Below are 22,535 nucleotides of genomic sequence, written 5' to 3' on the forward strand. Positions count from 1 at the left end.
GGAAATTGGTCTGTAGTTTCCTTGTATTGGTCTTTGTCTGCCTTTGGCATCAGTGTAATACTGACCTCATAAACTGAGATAGGAGTTGTTTTCTCCTCTTCTATTGTTTTCGAAGACTTTGAGAAAGATTGGTGTCAAGTCTTCTTTAAATATTTGGTAGAATTTACTGGTGAACACATCTGGTCTTGGACTTTTCTTTTGGAGAGGTTTCTGATTTCCTTATCCAATCTGTTTATTGTTATAGGTCTGTTCAGATTTTCTATTTCTTCTTGAGTCTATTTTTGTAATTTGTGTGTTTCTAGGAACTGGTTCATTTCATCTAGGTTGTTTAATTTGTTGGTATTCAGTTCTTATTATTCGTTTATAATCCTTTTTATTTCTGTAAGGTCAGTTGTAATGTTGCTGCTTTTATTTCTGATTTTAGTTGTTTGCATCGTCTTTTTTTCTTTGTTAGTCTAACTCAAGGTTTTTCAATTGTGTTCATCTTTTCAAAGAACCAACTTCTGGTTTCATTGATTCTCTCCGGCCCACCCCCGATTTTCTATCTCTTTTTTAGTTCTTTAAAGTGTAAAGTTATTGATTTGAGATTTTTTTTTTTAAATGTAGGCATTTACTGCTATAAATTTCCCTCTGAACACTGTTTTTGATGCACACCATAAGTTTTTGTTTGTTGCATTTTCATTTTTATTCATCTAATTATTTTCTTTTTTTTTTTTTTGGCTGCTTTGGGTCTTTGTTATTGTGCTCAGGCTTTCTCTAGCTGCAGCGAGCGGGGGCTACTCTTCGTTGTGGTACGCGGGCTTCTCATTGTGGTGTCTTCTCTTGTTGCAAGCTCGGGCTCTAGGCACGCATGCTTCAGTAGTTGTAGCTTGCAGGCTCAGTAGTTGTGGCCTATGGGCTCTAGAGTGCAGGCTCAGTAGTTGTGGCACACAGGCTTAGTTGCTCTGTGGCATGTGGGATCTTCCCAGACCAGGGCTCGAACCCATGTCCCCAGCATTGACAGGCGGATTCTTAACCATTGCACCACCAGGGAAGCCCCCATCTAATTATTTTCTAATTTCCATTTTGATGACTTCTTTGACCTTTGGTGTGTAAGAAGAGTGTATTGTTTAATTTACAGACTTGTGAATTTTACAGTTTTCGTCTCTTGTTGCTTTTCAGGTGTATTCCATTGTAGTTGGAGAAGATATTTTGTATAATGTCATTCTTTATGAATTTATTAAGACTTGTTTTGGGCCTAATATAGCCTCTGTTCTTGAGAATGTTCCATGTGCACCTGAAGAATGTGTAGTCTGCTATTTTGGGGTGGAGTGTTCTATATGTTTGGTAGTTCTAGTTTGTTTATGGTGGTGTTCAAGTCCTCTATTTCCTTATTGGTCTGTCTAGTTGTTCTATCTATTACAGAAAGTGGAGTATTGAAGTCTTCAGTTATTATTATAGAGCTGTCTATTTCTCCCTGCAATTCTGTCAGTGTATGTTCATATATTTTGGGGCTCTGTTGTTTGTTGTGTATATGTTTATAATTATCTCTTTGATGGATTGACCTTTTTTTAAATCAATATTTAATGTCTTTTGTATATTGTAACAGTTTTTTACTTCACATTTGGACTGCAGAATAGTGGAAATAAGTCCTTCCTTATCAGTATTTTCTTTTTTCTTTATTGGAGTATAATTGTATCAGTATTTTCTTAAATTTTGAGTTATTAGCCAAGTGATAGACTAACTTCTCATTGGCAGTTGTCCAGTGCTGTGGGCTTGCTGACATTGCATAGATGGAAAACTGTTGCACATGAAAACTGTTTGACAGTAGATGAATGGTTTTTGTTTTTTTAAATAGTGCAGGTACTTTAATCTTCTTTTGGCTAAACTAGATTCTGTGGCTTTGATTTTATTTTTGTCATAAACACTAAAAAATCTTGACTTCCTTGACTGTCCTCTGGACCATAAATAATAGTTTTTCACATGCTTTAAAGACTTGCAGTCCTTATACTCCAATAAAGATGTTAAAAAAAAAAAAAAAAAGACTTGCAGTCTTGTCCCAATTAAAATTCCCATATTAGAAATTTTTAAAAAGACAGAGGGCATGCAGCCTTTGGAGTTGGAGACTTAAAGATTTGTGTTCTGGTAATGTCTGTGAATCTTCAATAAGGTATTTACTGTCTCTGTCCTGTTTCCTTATCTTTAAAATGGAAATAATGATGCCTATTCAGTGGGATAATTCTTTAATTTAGTCAACAAATATTTGAGAGCTATTTATGTGCCAGTCATTATATGCTCTTGAGAGTACAATGCTGAGTGGAACAAAGTCTCTGCTCTCATGGTTGTTGTGAGCCCTAAATGAGTTTGTATGTGGAAAGCACATGCCAGTACCCTGGCACTTATTAATCTTATCAACCTCTACATTTTTCTTCTTATTTTTGAGTTTTGAAAAATTTCTGAAGTAGTTCTTGTATCTGCTCATTCCTCTGTTTTTCCTCCTGTCCCCTCTAGTTTAGACTTGTCTTTCATTCCCAGATTATGGCCTGTCTAGATAATTTTTCTGAAATCTCATTCAAATCTTATCTCCCTACCCTTTCAAAAATCTTCAACCATATTTCTTTACCTAATTTTCGAGGTCTCTCTAATCTGATCACTGAGCAAACTTACTTTCCATCAATAATAATAATCACTGACATTTGTTGAGGATATACTGTGTAGATAGCACTCCTTAGAGCTTTACATGTATTATTTCTTTGTGTTTTTTGATAAGTAGTTTTATTATCCCTTTTTTTTTGTATATGGAAAAAGTGAGGCACAAAGAAATTAAGTAATATGCACAGGATCAGATCATGCAGCTAGGAAGTGTCAGAGGCTTGAATTTAATTCAGGCTCAATAACCAATATTTTTAATTACTACTCTTTTATACCTGTACCTGCATTTGAATACCACTACATCTTTTCCATTTTCTTCTCTAGGTTTGTTTTGGTTTCTCTTTCTAGGAATGCCTTTTTCTACTTGTACATGTTCTATTCACATTTTACCTATTACCTATCACACACATTGCCACACCCACCTCTGGAGCTTTCATTTATAGGCACCTCTGATGGCAGAGACCATTACTGAAGGTTTTCTATATCTTAGCACCATGATAAGTGTTTAATACATATAGTTTTGATTTCTGGTTTCACAGTATTATAAGATCTTTTGGTTTTTCTAAAGAGTTTAAAAGGAATTGAAGTTTTCATAGCTAGACTAATAATTTGTCACATAGCCTTAACCTAAAAGGAAAAAACAAAATCTTTTTATATGCCTTTAAAATAATTCATAATAACAGGAATGATTTTGGATAGTTTATATACAAATACTTATTTTGGGCTACAATGTAAGGCTTAAAAAGGAAATACAAATAAAAAATTTCTTTTAAATGAAAGTCATTTTTAATAGGTGTCTGAACTCAGGACAGGAGCTGCAGAAGGACTAGCCAAGCTGATGTTCTCTGGGCTTTTGGTCAGCAGCAGGATTCTTTCTCGTCTTGTCTTGTTATGGTACAATCCTGTGACTGAAGAGGATGTTCGACTTCGACATTGCCTAGGCGTGTTCTTCCCAATGTTTGCTTATGCAAGCAGGTATTTAGTCATATCGATAAATCAAAATCTAACTTGAAGTTAAATTCAGGCTCCCTATGAGTCATATCTGTAGTATTTTGTTGTTAATGTTCTTTTTCTTCAGTGGTAAGTGAAGAACTTACTTAGATTCTATCTACCTGAATCATTTGGCTCTTTCCTAGATGAATATGTACTCTATCTTGGTGGGGTGCATTTAATATATAATGTTGTCGCTGCTTTTTAAAGAATCATATGTTTTTTCTTTGCCAACATACCTCAAATTGTTTTTCAATAGGACTAACCAGGAATGTTTTGAAGAAGCCTTTCTTCCAACTCTACAAATACTGGCCAATGCCCCTGCATCTTCTCCTTTAGCTGAAATAGACATCACTAATGTTGCTGAGTTACTTGTAGATTTGACAAGACCAAGTGGATTAAATCCTCAGGCCAAGAATTCCCAAGATTATCAGGTAGGTGAGTATGTTAGCCTGTGGATGGTCTAGGGATGGTAAATAGCATGCTTTGGTAAAATAACCCCTCTCACAGATTCTTTGAAATAGTGAGAAGCTACATATAGATCTTGAGATTTCTAGTTTATATGGTAGCACATAACACAAAGCGAGAAAAAGAAAAAGATCTTTTGCAACTATGTGGGTGGACCTAGAGGGTATTATGCTTTGTGAAGTAAGTCAGAGAAAGACAAATACTCTGTTATCACTTACATGCAGACCCTAAAAAGTAAAACAAATGAATGAATATAACAAAACAGACACACAGTTATAGAGGACAAACTAGTGGTTACTAGTAGGGAAGGGGAGGGGAGAGGGACAAGATAGAGATAGGGGATTAAGAGACATAAACTACTATGTATAAAATAAACTACAAGGATTACTGTACAAGGATTACTGTACAGCACAGGGAAATGTAGCCATTTTTTTATAATAACTTGAAATGGAGTATAATCTATAAAAATATGGAATCACTCTCTTGTGTACCTGAAACTAATATAATATTGTAGATAACTATAATTTTTTAAAAAATCTTTTGGGAAATGGGGAGATAATCATATAAAAATAGAAGTAATCAGTGCTAACATTTTTGCTACTGAAAAGAAGTTACCGAAAATTCATCATCCTTACTACCCCCTCCCCACCTAGTTCTGGCTGTTAATCATTCTGAATAATGACCTGTTATGTAGGACTCATTGAGTCCTCAGTTGTTGGCTTACCTGCTCTGTTCCTGATACAAGGAAGGAGAATTCAAAGATTGAAACTCACCTCAGGCTTAGTTTTGTTTTTAATTCAAAGAAGATATAGTAAGTGCATACTCTCCCACAAATTACATGTAGCTGGTTTTTAACCCTTTAATATCATTTGATCAAACATTCACCATATTGAAAATTAATGTGTTAATTATTTCAGATGCCAGCTGATTAAGTTGAAAATATTGGTCTTCTGTTTTGTTACTTAGTGACTGCATACTTCATTTGAGTTACTATGTTACACGTTATTGGAAAGAAGATTACAATGGATATTAAGGCAAAATATAGTAAGCGTCAGTGATATAGCTACGAAGTGCTTCAGCGCTTTAGAAGATGGCAGGTTTCACGTGGTATGGGTGATGAGTACAGCATTACTAGTTTTAAATCTCACTGAGTAAAATTCACTTAGACCTTGTTGGGATTTGGGGAGTGGTTTGGATAGAGAGAAAGACTTTTAGTAAAGGTGATTAAATGTAGCTGGTAGTACAAGTCATGTTGGGGAACTGTGGAAAAAATCTGTCAGCTAAGGATCCTGACAGGGATCCTTAGGGAAGAACATTAGGATAGGGAATTTGGAGTTGACTCTGTTTGCAGGGCGTATAATGAAAGGGTTAATGGGATGACAGTTACTTATTAGGCAGATTAATTTGGTGGTCAGTTTCATTAGGTGAGGTGAATTGGTAAGAGGAATAGGGAGAGAATATTAATAAAGAGGGCAGTTAAAAGTTGATATAATTAGGAGATAAAAGCTTACAGAAAAAGAATAATATAAAGTAGTAGTAGAAAGTAGACAGAAAAAAGTAGTAGAAATTGACATAGAAAAAAAATTACGGGTAGAAAAGCCTAGAAGAACGAACTTTGTGTGAGGCAAGGGAGATGGAGGAATCCAAGATAACTCTGAGGTCCTAAGTGTGGGTGACAGAAGACTTCAAAGAAGCTGTTGACATTAGGGCGTACTCTCATGATCAGCATCTTGGAGGAGTGAGGGAAATAGATTGGGCAGAGGAAGAAGTTGAACTGTCATGCAGTCTTTTTTTTTTTTTTTTGTGGTACGCGGGCCTCTCACTGTTGTGGCCTCTCCTGTTGCAGAGCACAGGCTCCAGATGCGCAGGCTCAGTAGCCATGGCTCATGAATCTAGCCGCTCCGTGGCATGTGGGATCTTCCTGGACTGGGGCACGAACCCGTGTTCCCTGCATTGGCAGGCTGACTGTCAACCACTGCGCCACCAGGGAAGCCCTGTCATGCAGTCTTAAGGTCCCAGCTGATCTCACAGAAGTTCCAGAATTGGGATAGTTCTTTGCTTTGTCCAGAATTGAAACAAGGCTAGGCTGTTGTACCTGTACATCTGCCAGTTATTGAATGTGGACTAACCGTTGCGGGGAAGGTGTGACCTTAGGCAGACCCGTTGTCTTCAGCTTGGATCAGTTCTGCACCTGGGAACTTTTAGCCTCCATAACTCGTGGTAGCCTGGAGAATGAATGGTCAGTAGTAAAGCAGATGGATCTGAGCCCTGTACCATGGCATCCACTCTACAAGAAGGGGAGCTCACATGGGGAGGACTATGATAATTTTGTTTTAGACATTTTGGATTATGTCAAGATAATTAGTTGGAAATGATAGATGTGTCAGACTGTATTGTAATCATACCATTTCAGTTGACAAGGATTTTTCTCTTGATTTTCCAGGCCTTGACAGTTCATGACAATCTGGCTATAAAAATTTGCAATGAGATCCTAACATGTCCATATTCACCAGAAATTCGGGTCTATACGAAAGCCTTGAGTTCTTTAGAACTCACTAGCAGTCTTGCTAAAGATCTTCTGGTTCTGCTGAATGAGATTCTGGAGGTAAGTAGTTTCTAGTTACTCTTAATGTGTATAAATTTTTATCAAAGTAGAATTTACATGATTCTATTAATTTATGCATACATTAGTGTGCTGTGACTTTGTTCATTTGAAGTAAATATTTCCTTCATAAATTTAATAGAATTTTTAGAATGTTGTATTATCAGTATGTAGCGTTTTTGAAAGAAGATTAGAAAATGCTGCATTAAAAAAAGTTTTCTGTTACAGCAAGTAAAAGATAGAATGTGTGTGAGAGCTTTGGAGAAAATCAAGGTTCAGTTAGAAAAAGGAAATAAAGAACATGGTGACCAAGTTGTAGCGGCACAGGATGACAACACAACTACAGCTGTTTTTCAAAGTGAAGATGGTAATGACATACTAACCTGAGTATTTTTAAGATTCTGTCCTTTTCATCTTTACTGAGATACATTGTTTTCCTCCTCTAACGTATATGTGATTGTATGTCAGAAATGGAAGAAAAGTTTTTCTAATTAAATCCCCTCAGGAAAGTGTATTACTGAGAAGTGTTCACTCACCATATAACCATGCATACTATGTTCCTAAGAGTTTTGTTTGCTTATTTTCCAGTGTTCACATTTTTTTGGAACACTTATTTATGATAAATTTTCAATAGCTGCTATTGGGACTGGTTGTCTTTGATTTGATCATTTAAAGTATTTCATGAGGCTACTTTTAATTTAGTTCATTAATAATTGTATTATTTCCTTTAATAGAAAACAACAAAGAAGTATATATAACCCCTGTCAAGGATGTAAAAGCAACCCGAATGAAATCCACTCAGCAAAAGACCAACAGAGGTAATATATGGATTGACTAGCTTTTTTAAAATAAATTTATTTATTTATTTAATTATTTAGTTTTGGTTGCATTAGATTCTTCGTTGCTGCACATGGGCTTTCTCCAGTTGCAGCGAGTGGGGGCTTCTCTTGTTGCGGAGCACGGGCTTGAGGCACGTGGGCTTCAGCAGTTGTGTGTGGGCTCAGTAGTTGCGGTGTGCAGGCTCTAGAGTGCAGGCTCAGTAGTTGTGGTGCCCGGGCTTAGTTGCTCTGCGGCATGTGGGATCTTCCCAGACCAGGGATTGAACCCGTGTTTCCTGCATTGGCAGGCGGATTCTTTTTTTTTTTTCAATTTATTTATTTATTTTTGGCTACATTGGGTCTTCATTGCTGCGTGCAGGCTTTTCTCTAGTTGCGTCGAGTGGGGGCTACTTTTCGTTGCGGTGCGCGGGGTTCTCATTGTGGTGTCTTCTCGTTGTGGAGCATGGGCTGTAGGCGCGCGAGCTTCAGTAGTTGTGGCTTGCAGGCTCTAGAGCGCAGGCTCAGTAGTTGTGGCACACGGGCTTAGTTGCTCCATGGCATGTGGGATATTCCTGGACCAGGGCTTGAACCCGTGTCGCCCACATTGGTGGGCGGATTCTTAACCCCTGCGCCACCAGGGAAGTCCCCTGGATTGACTAACCTTATAATAAAACTTTTCAGTTTTGTTATCCAGTGAAATACTTTGTTTCCTTAGATAGGTATAAAGATCATTCATTGTCTTCAGTATCCTTAACTTTCTTTTTGATTTGTTTTAGCTGATATTAGGTTTTGCTTTGTGTCTAAAAGACATCAGTGTTGCTTCAAGTGCTTTTGATTGAAAGAAATATGATGCAAAAGATCATACTGCAAAGGACTATTTGGGTTAAATTAAGATTTTTATTATCAAATGATGAACAATGATTTTATATTTATATTATCAGTTGTTTGTGGTCTGTCCTTTATATGATTAAGCATTTTTGTCCCTTTTATCCTCCTAGTATATTTCTGGGCTTCTGTTTTCCGTTTTATTTCATATTTTCCCAACATAAATTTATTTTCAAAGGGATATCCAACAATAGGGGATTTGCTGGAATAAAGTAAATGTTGACTATTAGGGGATCACTTAGGAAAAAAAATGTGAAATTCAAGGTCTTTTTAATCTTTTATTATTTTCTTATTACAAAAGCAATGCATGCTTATTACAGAAGAATCAGAAAACACATCCAAGCAAACTAATCAAAAGAATGCTAATAATTCCACCTATGAACCAACCATTATTTTAATCCTTGAAAAATATTTTTTGAGGCCCTTTTCTGTGTAGACTTAATTTTTTTCTAAATGGAAAAATAATATTGTTTTGTAGCCAATCAGTTATTTAAATGCTAATTGCTGGCTAACTGTTTCACATTAGTCCCATATTGTTGGATGTTTTCTTGGGGATAACTGCATTAGAAGTTTACAAGCAAATATGTACAGTTGGAAGAAAACAGAAAGAAAAAGTCTCACTTGAATAAGTAGGGTATATAAATTTCAACCAAATGATCATACTGAATAATCTGCTTTTGATCAGATTGCTTTTAATCATGTATAAGAACTACACTTCTTTTTTTTTAATAGCTCAAACTTCATTTATATATGCTGTTTTATTATCATAAATGAGCATCACAGGCCACTTCACTGCTTAACCTTGTGAATTTCTAGCTAGAATTTTTGTAACCCCCCAGCATATAAAGGGCTTTAATTTTTATACTGAAATGTTTTAGAACACACATTTGAATTGACCATGTATATGTTCGAATATTTTATAATAAACTATACCTTACTGATTAAAGTTCTATTTATTTAGGATCTGTTTTATGGGCTTAATCTCTCTTTTTAACCTTAATTTTCATTAGGTTCTCCATATACCTTGTGCTATGAGGTACTTTCTTTATATAACATTTTTCACATGCTTCTTCCCCCAAATAAATTTAACAAAATTTGCCACCTATAACTCAATTTCCATCTTTTCCCTTACCTATTATAAGAGCTTACAAAAGAAATTAGTAAAATTTTGATCTTGCTGGGGTTCCTTTTCTCCATGGTGTTGATCATTTGTATCAAGGTGGCTGGGAACTAGGAGGAAAGGGTGTTGAAGAGGGAAAAATAAAGGATTTGGGTAGCCCAGAAAACAGGTTAAAAATGAGCAATTGATAATAGATTTTGATAATGATTTATATACTGTCTTTAAGGACGGAGAAAAGTGATAGCTTCAGCTAGAACGAACAGGAGACGTCAGACTGTTGAGGCTGAGGCTGACTCTGAAAGGTATGCCATGCACATCTAGAATATGTAAAGAGGTTTATCGTCATTTAAAAAAAAATGTCTAGAAGTAAAAAAAAAAAAAATTGTAGTTTGTTTATACTGTGATTATTTAACAAGATAATCCATGAAAATTTACAGCTTTTTAGTTTATGTATCTAAGAGCATTTGACTTCCACTGGCTTGTGTGCTTTTCCTGTTCGTTGACATGGCTTTTAGTACTAGGTAGTTATCTTTATGTTCTTTCAAATTGTATTTCCACGTATTCCTCTAATTATAAGATCATGTATGTATGACTTCTCTGAACTTGAATTAGCAAACTATTGAGATTCAGATTTTCTACATTTATAATGATAGAATAATTCTGCCTATAATTTGGATGATATTAGTTATATAGTTTATTTTTGGTTTCTGCCAATAAGCCATTGTTGGAAGCTGTCTACAGCTGTCTTGCATTCATTCATTCATAGGTAAAATGTATATATTTTCAGTTTATAACTTTAGATCAAGTTTTAATTAAAGTATCTTTTGGGGAAACTTGCTGTTTACAGTGTTTTAAGAATGTATTGCCTAAATAAAATAGAACTTATTTTTTCACTACTTGAGTTTCCAAAAAAACTCTTGGGCAGTTGTTATGGTTCCTGTTTAATTACAAGTTTCATTATAGAAGTTTGGGTTTTTGTTTTTTGCTTTTTTCTGTATAATACCAGGTTCCATGTAGATATAAAAAAAAATTAGTTAGGTTAGGTTTTCCATGGTTCACTTTGCTGGATAGCCAATCGGTGTTTTTTGGTTTTGAGATTTTAGTTTTAAGCTTAATGGAATCAGGATATCAATCACACACGGATAGAATGACGGAAACAAAGTTTTATTTATAAATAAACTGGTTTTAAAGCTTGTATTTAAATTGGTGTATTTCAACATCTGTTTAGTGATCATGAAGTTCCAGAGCCAGAATCAGAAATGAAGATGAGACTACCAAGACGAGCAAAGACAGCAGCACTAGAAAAAAGTAAACTTAACCTTGCATAATTTCTCAGTGAAGATAAAAATTAGGAGAAGATATGATGGAGGTGGAGTCCTTTGAAAAATGTCCTTTAAAATTATATTCATTTCTTTGCTTTAATAAAGTTACCCTTGTATGAAAATTAGAAGAAGTCTGATTCTTGTAGAACTTCCTGCTGTGTGATTCCACATTAATTTAGCCTGTATTGAAGCAGTGAGACAGCGTCCATCAGTGTGCTCCACAGACCATCTCCATCAGTCATGGATTTAATCAGAATCTAAGGTGGGCCCAGGAACCTGCTTTTTAACAGCCTTCCCAGGTGATGCTTATGAGTTCTCACATTTAAAATCATGGCATTATAGACAACTTTTAAATGTAACTAGCTGGTAACTTGCATTTGAAAAGTTTGACTTAGATGTGGCAGATCCAACATAGATAAAAACACCTCAGGACACATTTTAAAAACGACATCTTAAGGGCAAATGAAGTACCACAAACTGGCTAGAGAGGAGCTTACTTCCAGGAAAGACTAGTATAATGAACCAAAGTCCCCAGCATCCAAGTTCAACAGTTATCATTTTGATAATTTTGTGATTCTTACACTTAAAAATATTTTGATAATGCTACATGCATGAGTAATTTTTTTCATAGAATGTTTGCATATAAGAGCCCAAGTTTGCTTATGTTGCGATGGTTCCTGGGTTAGGGAAATGTTCACATATACATATTAATCATGGAGTTCTCTATGTTTTTGGCATAACAAAATATTTATTGTGGGTAATAGAAAATACTAGTAGGAAAAGAATGTGACAGGAAGTCCACTATATACTAATGTGTGAATGAGCACTATTTCTTCACTGTAAATTTATTTTCTGAATTGGCACTGGCCTGACTTAAGAAACTTAAAACTGTGTCAAATCAGTCCTCTTTCCTTCTGTAACTCCCAACCAAACACCTTTTACTCCTCTGATAATCATCTCTATTATTCAGAACAGAAATACCCTAACATCGGATCTAATACATTGGTTTTAATAATAATTGTGCTTTTTTAGGTTTATTTACCAGAGGCCATTTAAGGTGATGTTCTAAGATGGAGCTAAAGTAAGAATGCTGTGCTTTTTTGAGCCAAATTGCTACATTACATATGTATATGTGCTTTATAAAACTTGGAAATATAAAAGGAGTCTGAAGGTTACAAAGAATGCTTATTAAGAAAAAGGAAAAGGCAGATATGGTGGTGATATAAAACAATGAAAAATAGATGATTGTTTCTCATTCTGTTGGCTCTGTGTCTTTTCCTGTGCTTCAAATTCCTTACGTAAGCCTTTTTGTTAAATCCCTGTCTTTTTAAAAATAATTTGGGGGTTGGGGTAGGCTGGGAGAAATAAGGACTTAGAAGGTACACAAAATGTGCCATAAGTAAAAGTCTTTAGAAACACACTAAACTAAAATCCCATTTAACCCACAGCCAGGCAATCCAAAGGGAAGGAGCCATGTGCTTACATACTTTACATGGACCACCATACCAAAGCTTTCCTTCTCAGCCATGGGAAAAATTAAGCATCAGACTTTGAGTATTCTTACTATTCAAGTTTTGGACACAATCACACAAGCCAATCACAAAAGCTATGCTTTTGTACTACTAAAGAGGTAAGGAATATTATCCTCATTTTAAGACATCCCTTTACACTTTAAAATAAATGGCTAAAATACAGTAAAATCAATGGATGTAAATCCATTTACCATTTTTCATTCAAAATGGATAACTTAAAAAAACCAAACAGTATTCTTATCTGCAAGAGGCACAGATTTGCTGAAGAGTCAACATGCAATTGTGCCATTGCTCTTAAAACCCAGACTTCATAGGTTTAAAAGTACAGAGAAATAACTGATCAGTTCAAATTCTCCTTATGAATGGAAACATGCTACTTGATGATAAACTATGATCAATTTTTCTATACATATATAACTTTGAAAGAGATATACTTCTAAGAGATACCTTTGCCTTTTACCAATTTGCTTCGAGGTAGTTGGTATCCACCTGTTATACAACTGTTCATGGGTCAGGTAATCACAAATCTTTACAATACTAGCCTTCTAAATCTCACAATGCATTATATATTAAGACATTGTGCACGGAAATAAAACTGGGGACAATTATATATTTAAACTTAGGGAGTAAAAAATTCACAAAATACCATTAAAAAGAGAAACTTCAAAAATCCATTTGTACTGCAAAATTCCACAATGGTCTGGTGTAAAACATGTAAAAAGACATACAAAGAATATAATCAAAATGATTAATGCTAATGATTTAATATATAGACAAATCACAAGACTAGAAATATTTCAAAATCAATCGATAAATGCTTATCAGCAGGAAGAATGTTGACGTACAAAATAAGGATAGTGCAAGAAGAACTGCAATCTATTTCTCTTCACTTTTGAGATTTTGGTTATGAACTGTACAGCTCGCTAGAGATGCTGCTGTCAAATTCAGATTCCATTCAATGGGACGATTAAGGCACATCTTAATGGGGCTCAAAGGGCAACTTGCTGTATTCCCATCAGACAAATTCACTTTCTCATCAGTTTTCACTTGTAGCATGCTGGAAAAAAAAAAGTGTAAAGCACTTTAGTTTTTACTTTAATTTCAAAGAAACTATCAACCTTGTAAAAGAAAATTCAGTAGTTTTATTGTTCAGACCTCTAAACAATAGAGATAATTGATTGTTGGGTTTTTTTTAGCTCCTGTCTCCTTAATGAACTGAATTCAACACAGGTAATTGAGAGGTCACTCAGATACCACTGGACAAAATTAGCATATACAGATTTCATCAGTGTACATCAGAAAGGATATTTAACTTACTGACCTTGGCCAGATTCAACCTTTCTTTTAACTTTTCCTTTAACGTACCAGGATCACAGCCTCTTTGAGACAAGAAGGAATTAACCTTTCTTGAATGCCTACCATATTCTAGGCACATTCACATGCATAATCTCAAATTTCATAACCACCAAGCAAGGTTGGTATACTGTAAGCTCATAAGAAACGATAAAAGTGAGTCACAGAGTTCCAGTACAAATAAAGTCGAATGGGCTGGAACTGGAATACAGTCCTTGCTCTTTCCCTTATGCCTGTCTACTAGCTCTCTGATGAGAATCTTCTCTAAAATCACAGAAACTTGAGAGTCCAAAGGATAGCTAGCCACTCCACATGTGTAATATTAAAGTCAATTCACATCTTCCAATGTGAATCCTTACGTTTAGAAATGATTTAATAGCTTGCTATACATTAGCTCATTTGACACGACTGATTAGTTCAGTTAGACTACATCATTCCTAAGCTTTCTTCAACCGCAGGTCAATGATCCTTCCCACTTGTAAAGAGGAAGCTGAGTTGGGTAGTATTTTAGTGGCTTATTAGAGTTGGTAAATGGCAGCAGCATCCAGACTTCTCTCCTTACAACTTCAAACAACTGACTCACTTGCCATTCAATAAGCCAGAGATTTAACCTGTTAAACCATATTTTAACAGCCATTATATTTTCACTGAGTTGAGTTCTCCCCAAACAGTCCCAGTTCCACCGAATGACATGGTTTCAATTTTTATAAATAATGAAACAAAATGACAGCTTAAAAGATTGTTCATCAAAAATAGTAAATCATCATTAAAAAAAATATCCAAAACCTAGAGATATGATCAATAACAACAGTAATGTTTTTCCTTCCTCCAAGGACTGCTAGTCTTCATATTTTTATTTGTATTTTCAAAACAAGGAAGTCTGATGTATGACTCTTTGAGAAACTCTAAAGCAAGCTATAAAAATACAATGATATTAATTGAGGTAGCTTGGTAGGTAAGTATATCAGGCATCAAACTCTACAATAAAACAACGGCATGGAGCAACAAATCATAGTCCTAAAAACGATTTTTTTTTCTGTTTTCTGTTTGCTATTTGATTGACAAAGGTGTATTCATCAGAGAATACTATTCAGTAACTACACTATTGTTCTTTTCAATACTTTAAAGACTTTTAAAGTTACTTTTCTAGAGAGTGTACTCCAAACTTGGGAACACAAATGCCAGGGATGCACAAAACTATACACATGCATGGGAAGAAAATAGTCAAGAAAAATAACTAAATGTTGTTAGTACCAATATACAGATTGACATGTTTAATTCATAAATATATACCTACAAAAACAAAACTAGCTGGTGTTTGAAGTTTGGGCACTACTGATCTTGAAGTGCTAGAACCAGAGGCATTAGAACAGCAGAGCTAGAAGTGACCTTTCTAGTCCCCACTTCCCCGCTTTTTTTTTAAAAAGAGATGATAGGGAAACTAAGATATAGGAAAATAGAAAAATAAACTGCTATTTTTCAGAGTGTTCTAACCAGATGTATGAGAACTAATATAAGAATCTCGATCTCTAATTATAATCCAGTACTTACCAGAGCACTTTTCAATTCCATCTTCTCTACCAGTCAAATTAACAGTTTTTGAATACCCATCAGAAAGCACTTTTGGATACAAAGATGAAGATATAGTCCACGCTTTCAAAAAATTTGCAGTCTACAGGAATTTTTAACAAATATACCTTTATATTTGGAAATTAAAATTTTGACTAGTTAGGTTTAATGTTAGAAATTTGTCATAGAATCATATACATTTGTACCAAGTGAAAGATTAATGTTCAACTTAATGTATTTTTTAAACAATGATTTTTTTTCATGTTTTAAAAATAGGTAATAAATTTGCAAAATTAAAAATAGATAACTACAAAATGTTATACAATGAAGTCTCTCACTGCTCCTAGCCCCTCTTCCAGGAGCAACTACTGTTGCCAATTTCGTGTGTATTATTCCAGATAGTCTCTCTGCATTGATATATATGTATATATGTCTGTTTCAAATATCTCCTTTCCCCCTACACAATTCTGAATACTGTTCTGTATCTTGCTTATATATTTTGGAGATTGTTCCATATTTGTACAATGAATATTTGATTATTTTAATAGCTACATAGAACCCCATTCTACGGCTATGTCATAATTGACTTAGCCAGTCTTCAACTGACAAACTTTTGGGCTATTCCAATCTTTTGCTTAAAAATATCAATGTATTGAATATTCTTATGTGTGTCTCTTTAAGTATATGTGCAAGTACATCTTCAGGACTGATGTCTAGGATTGGCGTGGCTGGGTCAACGGGTGCTTTAAAAATTTTGATAGATATTAGCGAAATTCCCTTCACAGACTGTGTACATTTTTACACTCTGACCAATGATATATGAAAATGTCTTCCCTCAAACTCTTATAACAATGTATAATAAAATTTAGGGAAGCTTAAAAAACTGTATGCCCTGGCTTAATTTGCATTTCTCTTCTCAGTAAACTTATTTTCATATCTTGAAGCCATTTGTATTTCCTTTTCTGTGTTGCCAGTTGAGACGACTTCTCTCGTATTGCCAGGCAGTTAAGAATTAATCCTGTGTTCTGTGTGATTAATCCACAGGGGTGGGATTAATCGAATCCCACCCCTCCCCACCCTGCCTAGTTTATTTGTTGTTCGTATCTGCTTACAGTGAGTTTGTCATGAATCCATTTTAAATTTTATATCATCAAATTTATCAGTCTTTTATTTCATGGCTTCTCTGTTTTACATCATGATTAAAAAGCTTAAGGAGCAGCATTTGAATCATCTGATAAAGTGGCTTTATATGTCCATATCCAGGATTCTAATGAAAGCCCAGCAATAGTGTATCCAGTGGTACTCTTGAGAGTAAAGAATTGGGGAAAATAATGTAAGGACCCAGGTTCCAGTTCTGACAATATTAATAAGCAGCCTTATGACCTTGGACATGTAACCTTAGCCTCCTTCAGCCTCACTTTCCTCATCTGTAGAAAAACAAAAGTAAATGACATCTTCCCTGCTTACATGTTTCTGATGATCTAATTAGAGTCAGTTAACATGCTTTAATAAGCATATGGAGCTATAAACAAATGCAAACGCACATACTTTGGTGAAAGGGGGAAGAAGCTGGAGAGAGGTACTTATCCGAAGTAAGTCCCCTTCTAACTCTATCTCTACCATCCAGGAACCCAGATGGCAAGTGAGGCTGAATAAGGGCAAAGGGTGCCTGCAATGATTATGGCAGACAGCTCAGCCTATTTTCAATACTCCAGTAATTTCACTCACCCTAAGACAAAGCCCCTCTCCACCATCTGAATGAAAGTTTATAGAATATGTGCATTTGGAAAGTATCAAAGATAAAAATCATTTGTGAGTTATGAAAATCCAAACAATCATCATCTGTGATTTAAAGTAATGATACTGATAATTCTAACAAAAATAATTTTTAATATATACAACTTATAATTTAAACTTGTTTTACTTATTACTGGAGATATGTGATAGTTCATTTCTGTCATACAGACAATAAACTTAAGGTGAGCCACACTGCAGGAAACAAATTTTAGTGTGATCAAGACAGGTCCGAAAATAGCATTTGTAGAGCAGTTGCTATATGCCAGGTACTATGCTAAAAGCCTTTTTTACATTACCTGATTAAGTTCTAACAATCATCCACTGAGGCTCAAAGAAGTAAAATGACTGACCCAAGGTCACACAACTAAGTGAGTCTTCAGGGCCTATGATCTATTTACACTATCCTGCACACTGACTCTTGGTTTGTGATTCTGTCATGATTCTCCCTTCGTGTTAATATCCATTTATCTATTTCTTTAGAATACTTAACATACGCCACATGTCTGGCCTACGGCCATAACCTTATCCAGGAGACCTATATGTTTAGAGCATGACTTTTCTTTATGTTTAACTAAAGAGGGGGCTGCCAGTCATACTTTTAATTTCTCAGTGTGAAAAAAGAAAAAACGTTAGGGCAGAGACTGACATGAGAGCTACCATAAAACTATTCTTTAGGTTAAGGGTTTCAGGGAACACAAGTTTATCTTTTCAAAGAGAGAAAGAACTCAGTTGTATGCATGGATAAACAATTCTGATATAGGATTTGGAATTTGAATAGTTGCTATAATGTCGCTGAAACCATCAAATTTGAACTTAATGCCAGTGGGTGACTGGTTTATTTTCCTTTGGAAATAATTAACTGAATTAATTACTGTTAATTCAGTAAAAAGTTTACTGAATAGTTGTAACTCAGCACTGTCTTTGACCCTGATCTCTCTCCAAATCTGACCAAATATCATGATATGGTTGTCAGTTTGCAAAACTAGAGCAGAGAACCTTCCTGAAGTAGACAAGTGTATTCCCATGTTTTGGATGTAATAAGAAGTTATAAAAATGAAGTCATTGGTCTACTGGACCCTAAATGTGATGGTTCTTAGGTTCTAGGAGGCCAGTATAGAGGACCATGCCACAGAGCAAAATGTTTCACTTCTATACGGAGCTGGCATGTGTTCATCAGCAAGGTCCGCTATTAAGTAAAGTTAAATCCTTAACCAGTACCTACCTAATATGTTAGGAATATAAAAGACTGTGATGGTATCTGTCTTCAAGGGTTTTGCAGCTTGGTAAGGAGACAGTGGGGAAAAAGTATTCATAAGTTACCAGAATTAAAAGCAGTAAAAAAAGGAGTAGCTAAGGGCAAAGGGATTACAGAGAAGGGAAAGATGAATCCCAGAAGTGGGGAGATGAGGGGGAAAAACATTTGAAATAGGTCTTTGGGGATGAGGATTTTAGGAAAGTGGGACAGAGGGAGACTTTAGAGCCTGAGTTCTGATCCTGAATCAAATCACTCACCCGCTGAGTGTACATTCCTTAGCCTCTAAGCTTCAATTTAACTGGATAGTGAAGATAGAATACCACATCTTAAGGGTAATGTGATTATTAAATGAGTTGATGTAGATAAAGCACCTGCATAGAGAATGCATGTAATATGCCCAGCTGGACACATAGTAAGGAGTCAATAAATGTTAGTACTAATAACAAAAATCAAAATAAAAAATTACATGTGTGGGAATAAAGTATGGCAGATATGTGTATGATTTGTTTCTACAATGTTCACCATACTAGTATGTTCCTATAATTTGTATAGTCAGATAATAATACGACAGTTTAATTTTGAATCTCTGGGCTTAAAGGGGATCAAACGTAAAAAAGCCATACAATGTAGCCAGGTAAACATGGTCCACTAGTGAACCATGAGGTCTAACACGACCAAATAGATCCTTTCTCTTGTTGGCAAACTCTCTAAGAGTTAGGTTGTACAGGTTTTTTGGTTTTTTTAAAAGACTTAATTTATCTCAAGAGTAAAATTTCCCTTTGGTAAGATACTGATGAATTTAAAGGCTTTGATAGATTGTTAAGGGGGAGATTTTAAGTCAGCCATTTTTTCTGACTTGCTTTTGATTATTTGATGTGGTTACTGGAGGAGCAGAAGAACCTGGTGGTTAAGAGCAAGACTTGGAAATCTGAGAGTCTCGGATTAGAGTCCTAGATTTGCAATTTTACTGCAACCAATTTTAGGAAAATTACTGACCCAGTAATTTACTTTTGACCAGTAATTTATTTTTGACCCAGAAAATTACTTTTTCAATAAAAGATTAGCCAACAAACACATGAAAGGATGCTCAACATCACTAATCATTAGAGAAATGCAAATCAAAACTACAATGAGATATCACCTCACACCAGTCAGAATGGCCAACATCAAACAATCTACAAACAATAAATGCTGGAGAGGGTGTGGAGAAAAGGGAACGCTCCTACACTGTTGGTGGGAATGTAAACTGATACAGCCACTATAGAGAACAGTATGGAGGTTCCTTAAAAAACTAAAAACAGAACTACCATACAACCCAGCAATCCCACTACTGGGCATATATACCCTGAGAAAACCATAATTCAAAAAGGGTCATGTACCACAATGTTCATTGCAGCACTATTTACAATAGCCAGGACATGGAAGCAACCTAAGTGTCCATCGACAGATGAACGGATAAAGAAGATGTGGCACATATATACAATGGAATATTACTCAGCCATTTCTAGTGAGTTATTTCTAGTGAGGTGGATGGACCTAGAGTCTGTCATATAGAGTGAAGTAAGTCAGAAAGAGAAAAAGAAATATTGTATGCTATCACGTATATATGGAATCTAAAAAAAAAAAAAGAAGAACCTAGGGGCAAGACAGGTATAAAGATGCAGATGTAGAGAATGGCCTTGAGGACACAGGGAGGGGGAAGGGTAAAGCTGGGACAAAGCGAGAGAGTGGCATGGACATATATACACTACCAAATGTAAAATAGCTAGTAGGAAGCAGCAGCATAGTACAGGCAGATGGGCTTGGTGCTTTGTGACCACCTAGAGGGATGGGATAGGGAGGGTGGGAGGGAGACGCATGAGGGAGAAGATATGGGGATATATGGATATGTATAGCTGATTCACTTTGTTAAAAAGCAGAAACTAACACACCATTGTAAAGCAATTATACTCCAATAAAGATGTTAAAAAAAAAGAAAGATTAACACATGGTGCATAGTATGTGCTTAATTAGTAAGTGCTACCATGATTATTAGACAGCAAACCATGGTAATCAAGAATTCAAAAGAAAACATTTAGAATTGAATCATTTCTACTGAGAAATAAGATAATCTACCTGAATTTTTAGTTGAATGGAATGAAGGAGATTGCAGTCAGATCAAAGGTACAAAACAAATTCTCTCCAGGAATCAATGAAGAGTTTGCATTGCTACGTGACTTAGAAATGATTCTTGGCCTTGTAGGGATCCCTGAATTTCTTAGTGAACTTGTATATTAAATTAGTACAACACAACTGTGCCTAAAGCAGTACTGTATTCAAATATTCAGTAACTACATGTGATTCACATACCTTTATAAAAATAAAATAGAAAACTTCAGTACTAAATTAATATGAAAGTAAAAGCAATTAGCAAGTTGTTTATCTAAAATAATGCCAACTAACTGTAAAAGATCGCCGAACCTGGCATGACTTAAAACAAATGTTTTTGAACCCTGTTCCCATAGGCCTTCTCAGGAACTTATCAATGATCATCATCAATGATTCCGACCCTCTTTTTTTTTTTTTTAAATATACCATCTGTGGCAGATTAATTCCATTAATAGCCTCAGTTCTTCACCCATCACTATATGCACTCCCTCTGCCCTGTCATTTTACCATGTCCTCTCATTCTGCCTCACCTATGTGATTTGCTCTAGCTAATGGGATATTAGCAAATATGATGCAAGCTGAAGTTGAGAAATTGGGCATTTATGCTCACTTTTACACCTCTGCTTTTGCCCTGAGAACATGCCTGGGCTGGTTTACTGGATGGCTATGAGAGACTCAGGCTGAAGCTGCTATGGAGCAGGGCGAAGCTATCCACTTGACAGCCAGCTAACCCCAAAACACTCGACGGAGCCCAGCCAATATCCAAAGAACCTCCAGGCTTATTTTCAAATCACTGATTCATGAGTGAAATAAATGCTTATTTACTTTAAGCTAACGAGTTTTGGGGTGGTGTGTAATGTAGCATTGCTGTGGCAATAGATAAATATAGACCATCTCTTCTCAAATGGATCCTCACCATGATGTTTAAACAAGTGCGAGGTCTCTCATTCCTTAAAAAACAAGGCTTCACTCAATCTTTTACCTTCCTGAGGTTAATATTTTTAGAGTTAGATTACTTTAATGAGTTGTCCTATACTTGCTACCACCATTTTCGATACCTCTCATTCTTTAACCTACTCCAATCTAGCTTCCAGGCCTTTTACTCCATGAGGACAGCACTAAAGTCACCAATGAAATGATAAGTCTAATGAACGATCTTTAGTTTTCAACTTTTTTGCCTTCCTAACAACATTCAACACTGTTGCCCATTTCTTCTGCTATGGACTGGATTGTGTCGGGCCCCTCTCTCCCCCATGCCCCTCCCGTCTCCCTGCCTCAGATTTATATATTAAGAGATATAGGGCTTTTAGGAAGTAATTAAGGTGAAATGAGGTCACAGGGCAGGGCCATAATCCAATAGGATTGATGTCCCTATAAGATGAGAAGGAGATACCAGAGAACAGGAAAATGGCCTGCAAGCCAGGAAGAGAGCTCCCATCGGCAACACAGAACCCTCCAGATCTTGGACTTCCCAGCCTCCAGAACTGTGAGGCAATAAATTTCTGTTGTTTAAGTCATGCAGTCCATGTTATTTTGTTATGGCAGCCTGAGCAGAGTAAGATACACTCTTTCTTGAGACTCACTTTTTTTTGGCTTTTGAGACAAAAAACAGTACTGGCTTTCCTCTGCCTCTTCCTGTCACTGCAAGGCATCCCACTCTACCTGCAGAATACATATTGGCATTTCTCAAGGTTGAGTCCCAGGCTTTCTTTTCTTCTTCTCCTATACTCTCCCTTAGCTCTCATCCATACTCAGTTTCAGTCATGAATGATATCCTAGATATCTCAATTTTCCTGAGTACTCAACCTAAAGCAGCTCTCCCTAAAAACTCCTTATGTCATTTAATTTCATTAACACAGAATTTACCAGTGCCTTCTGTTTTCTATTTTATTTTTCCCCCCTCCCAAAAAAATACAAGCCTGATGACAGTAGAAATCCCTGCTCGTCTTGTTCAGTATATTATTTTCAGCACCTAGCATACAGAAACTGGATAAATATTTGTTAAAAAAATAAATCTGGGATATTTGTTTCTGGCCATGATGAAG

The 22,535-nt window shown here is 35.7% G+C and overlaps 2 protein-coding genes across 5 annotated transcripts in view; one reads left to right on the forward strand and one right to left on the reverse strand.

Annotated features, from left to right (window-relative positions):
- The window catches only part of NCAPG (non-SMC condensin I complex subunit G), a 47,876-nt gene extending 35,412 nt beyond the window's left edge, over positions 1-12,464 (forward strand). Inside the window, exons 15-21 of the mRNA XM_079920932.1 lie at positions 3,425-3,606; positions 3,881-4,055; positions 6,533-6,694; positions 6,920-7,058; positions 7,426-7,509; positions 9,741-9,816; positions 10,743-12,464. Coding sequence (XP_079777058.1) covers positions 3,425-3,606; positions 3,881-4,055; positions 6,533-6,694; positions 6,920-7,058; positions 7,426-7,509; positions 9,741-9,816; positions 10,743-10,842 — 918 coding nt within the window. The 3' untranslated portion in view covers positions 10,843-12,464. The remainder of the gene's footprint in view (positions 1-3,424; positions 3,607-3,880; positions 4,056-6,532; positions 6,695-6,919; positions 7,059-7,425; positions 7,510-9,740; positions 9,817-10,742) is intronic.
- Positions 12,465-12,949: 485 nt separating this feature from the next.
- Positions 12,950-22,535, reverse strand: part of LCORL (ligand dependent nuclear receptor corepressor like) — a 167,035-nt gene continuing 157,449 nt past the window's right edge. For 3 of the 4 annotated variants that reach the window (XM_079920920.1, XM_079920916.1, XM_079920913.1), the window contains one exon: positions 13,276-13,425. In XM_079920920.1, coding sequence (XP_079777046.1) covers positions 13,412-13,425 — 14 coding nt within the window. In that variant the 3' untranslated portion in view covers positions 13,276-13,411. Of the gene's footprint in view, positions 13,426-22,535 lie in introns of all 4 variants that reach the window. The other variant, XM_079920917.1, reaches the window with a different exon arrangement.

Source organism: Stenella coeruleoalba (genome assembly GCF_951394435.1).
Source record: "Stenella coeruleoalba genome assembly, chromosome: 4".
Taxonomy (NCBI): Eukaryota; Metazoa; Chordata; class Mammalia; order Artiodactyla; family Delphinidae; genus Stenella; species Stenella coeruleoalba.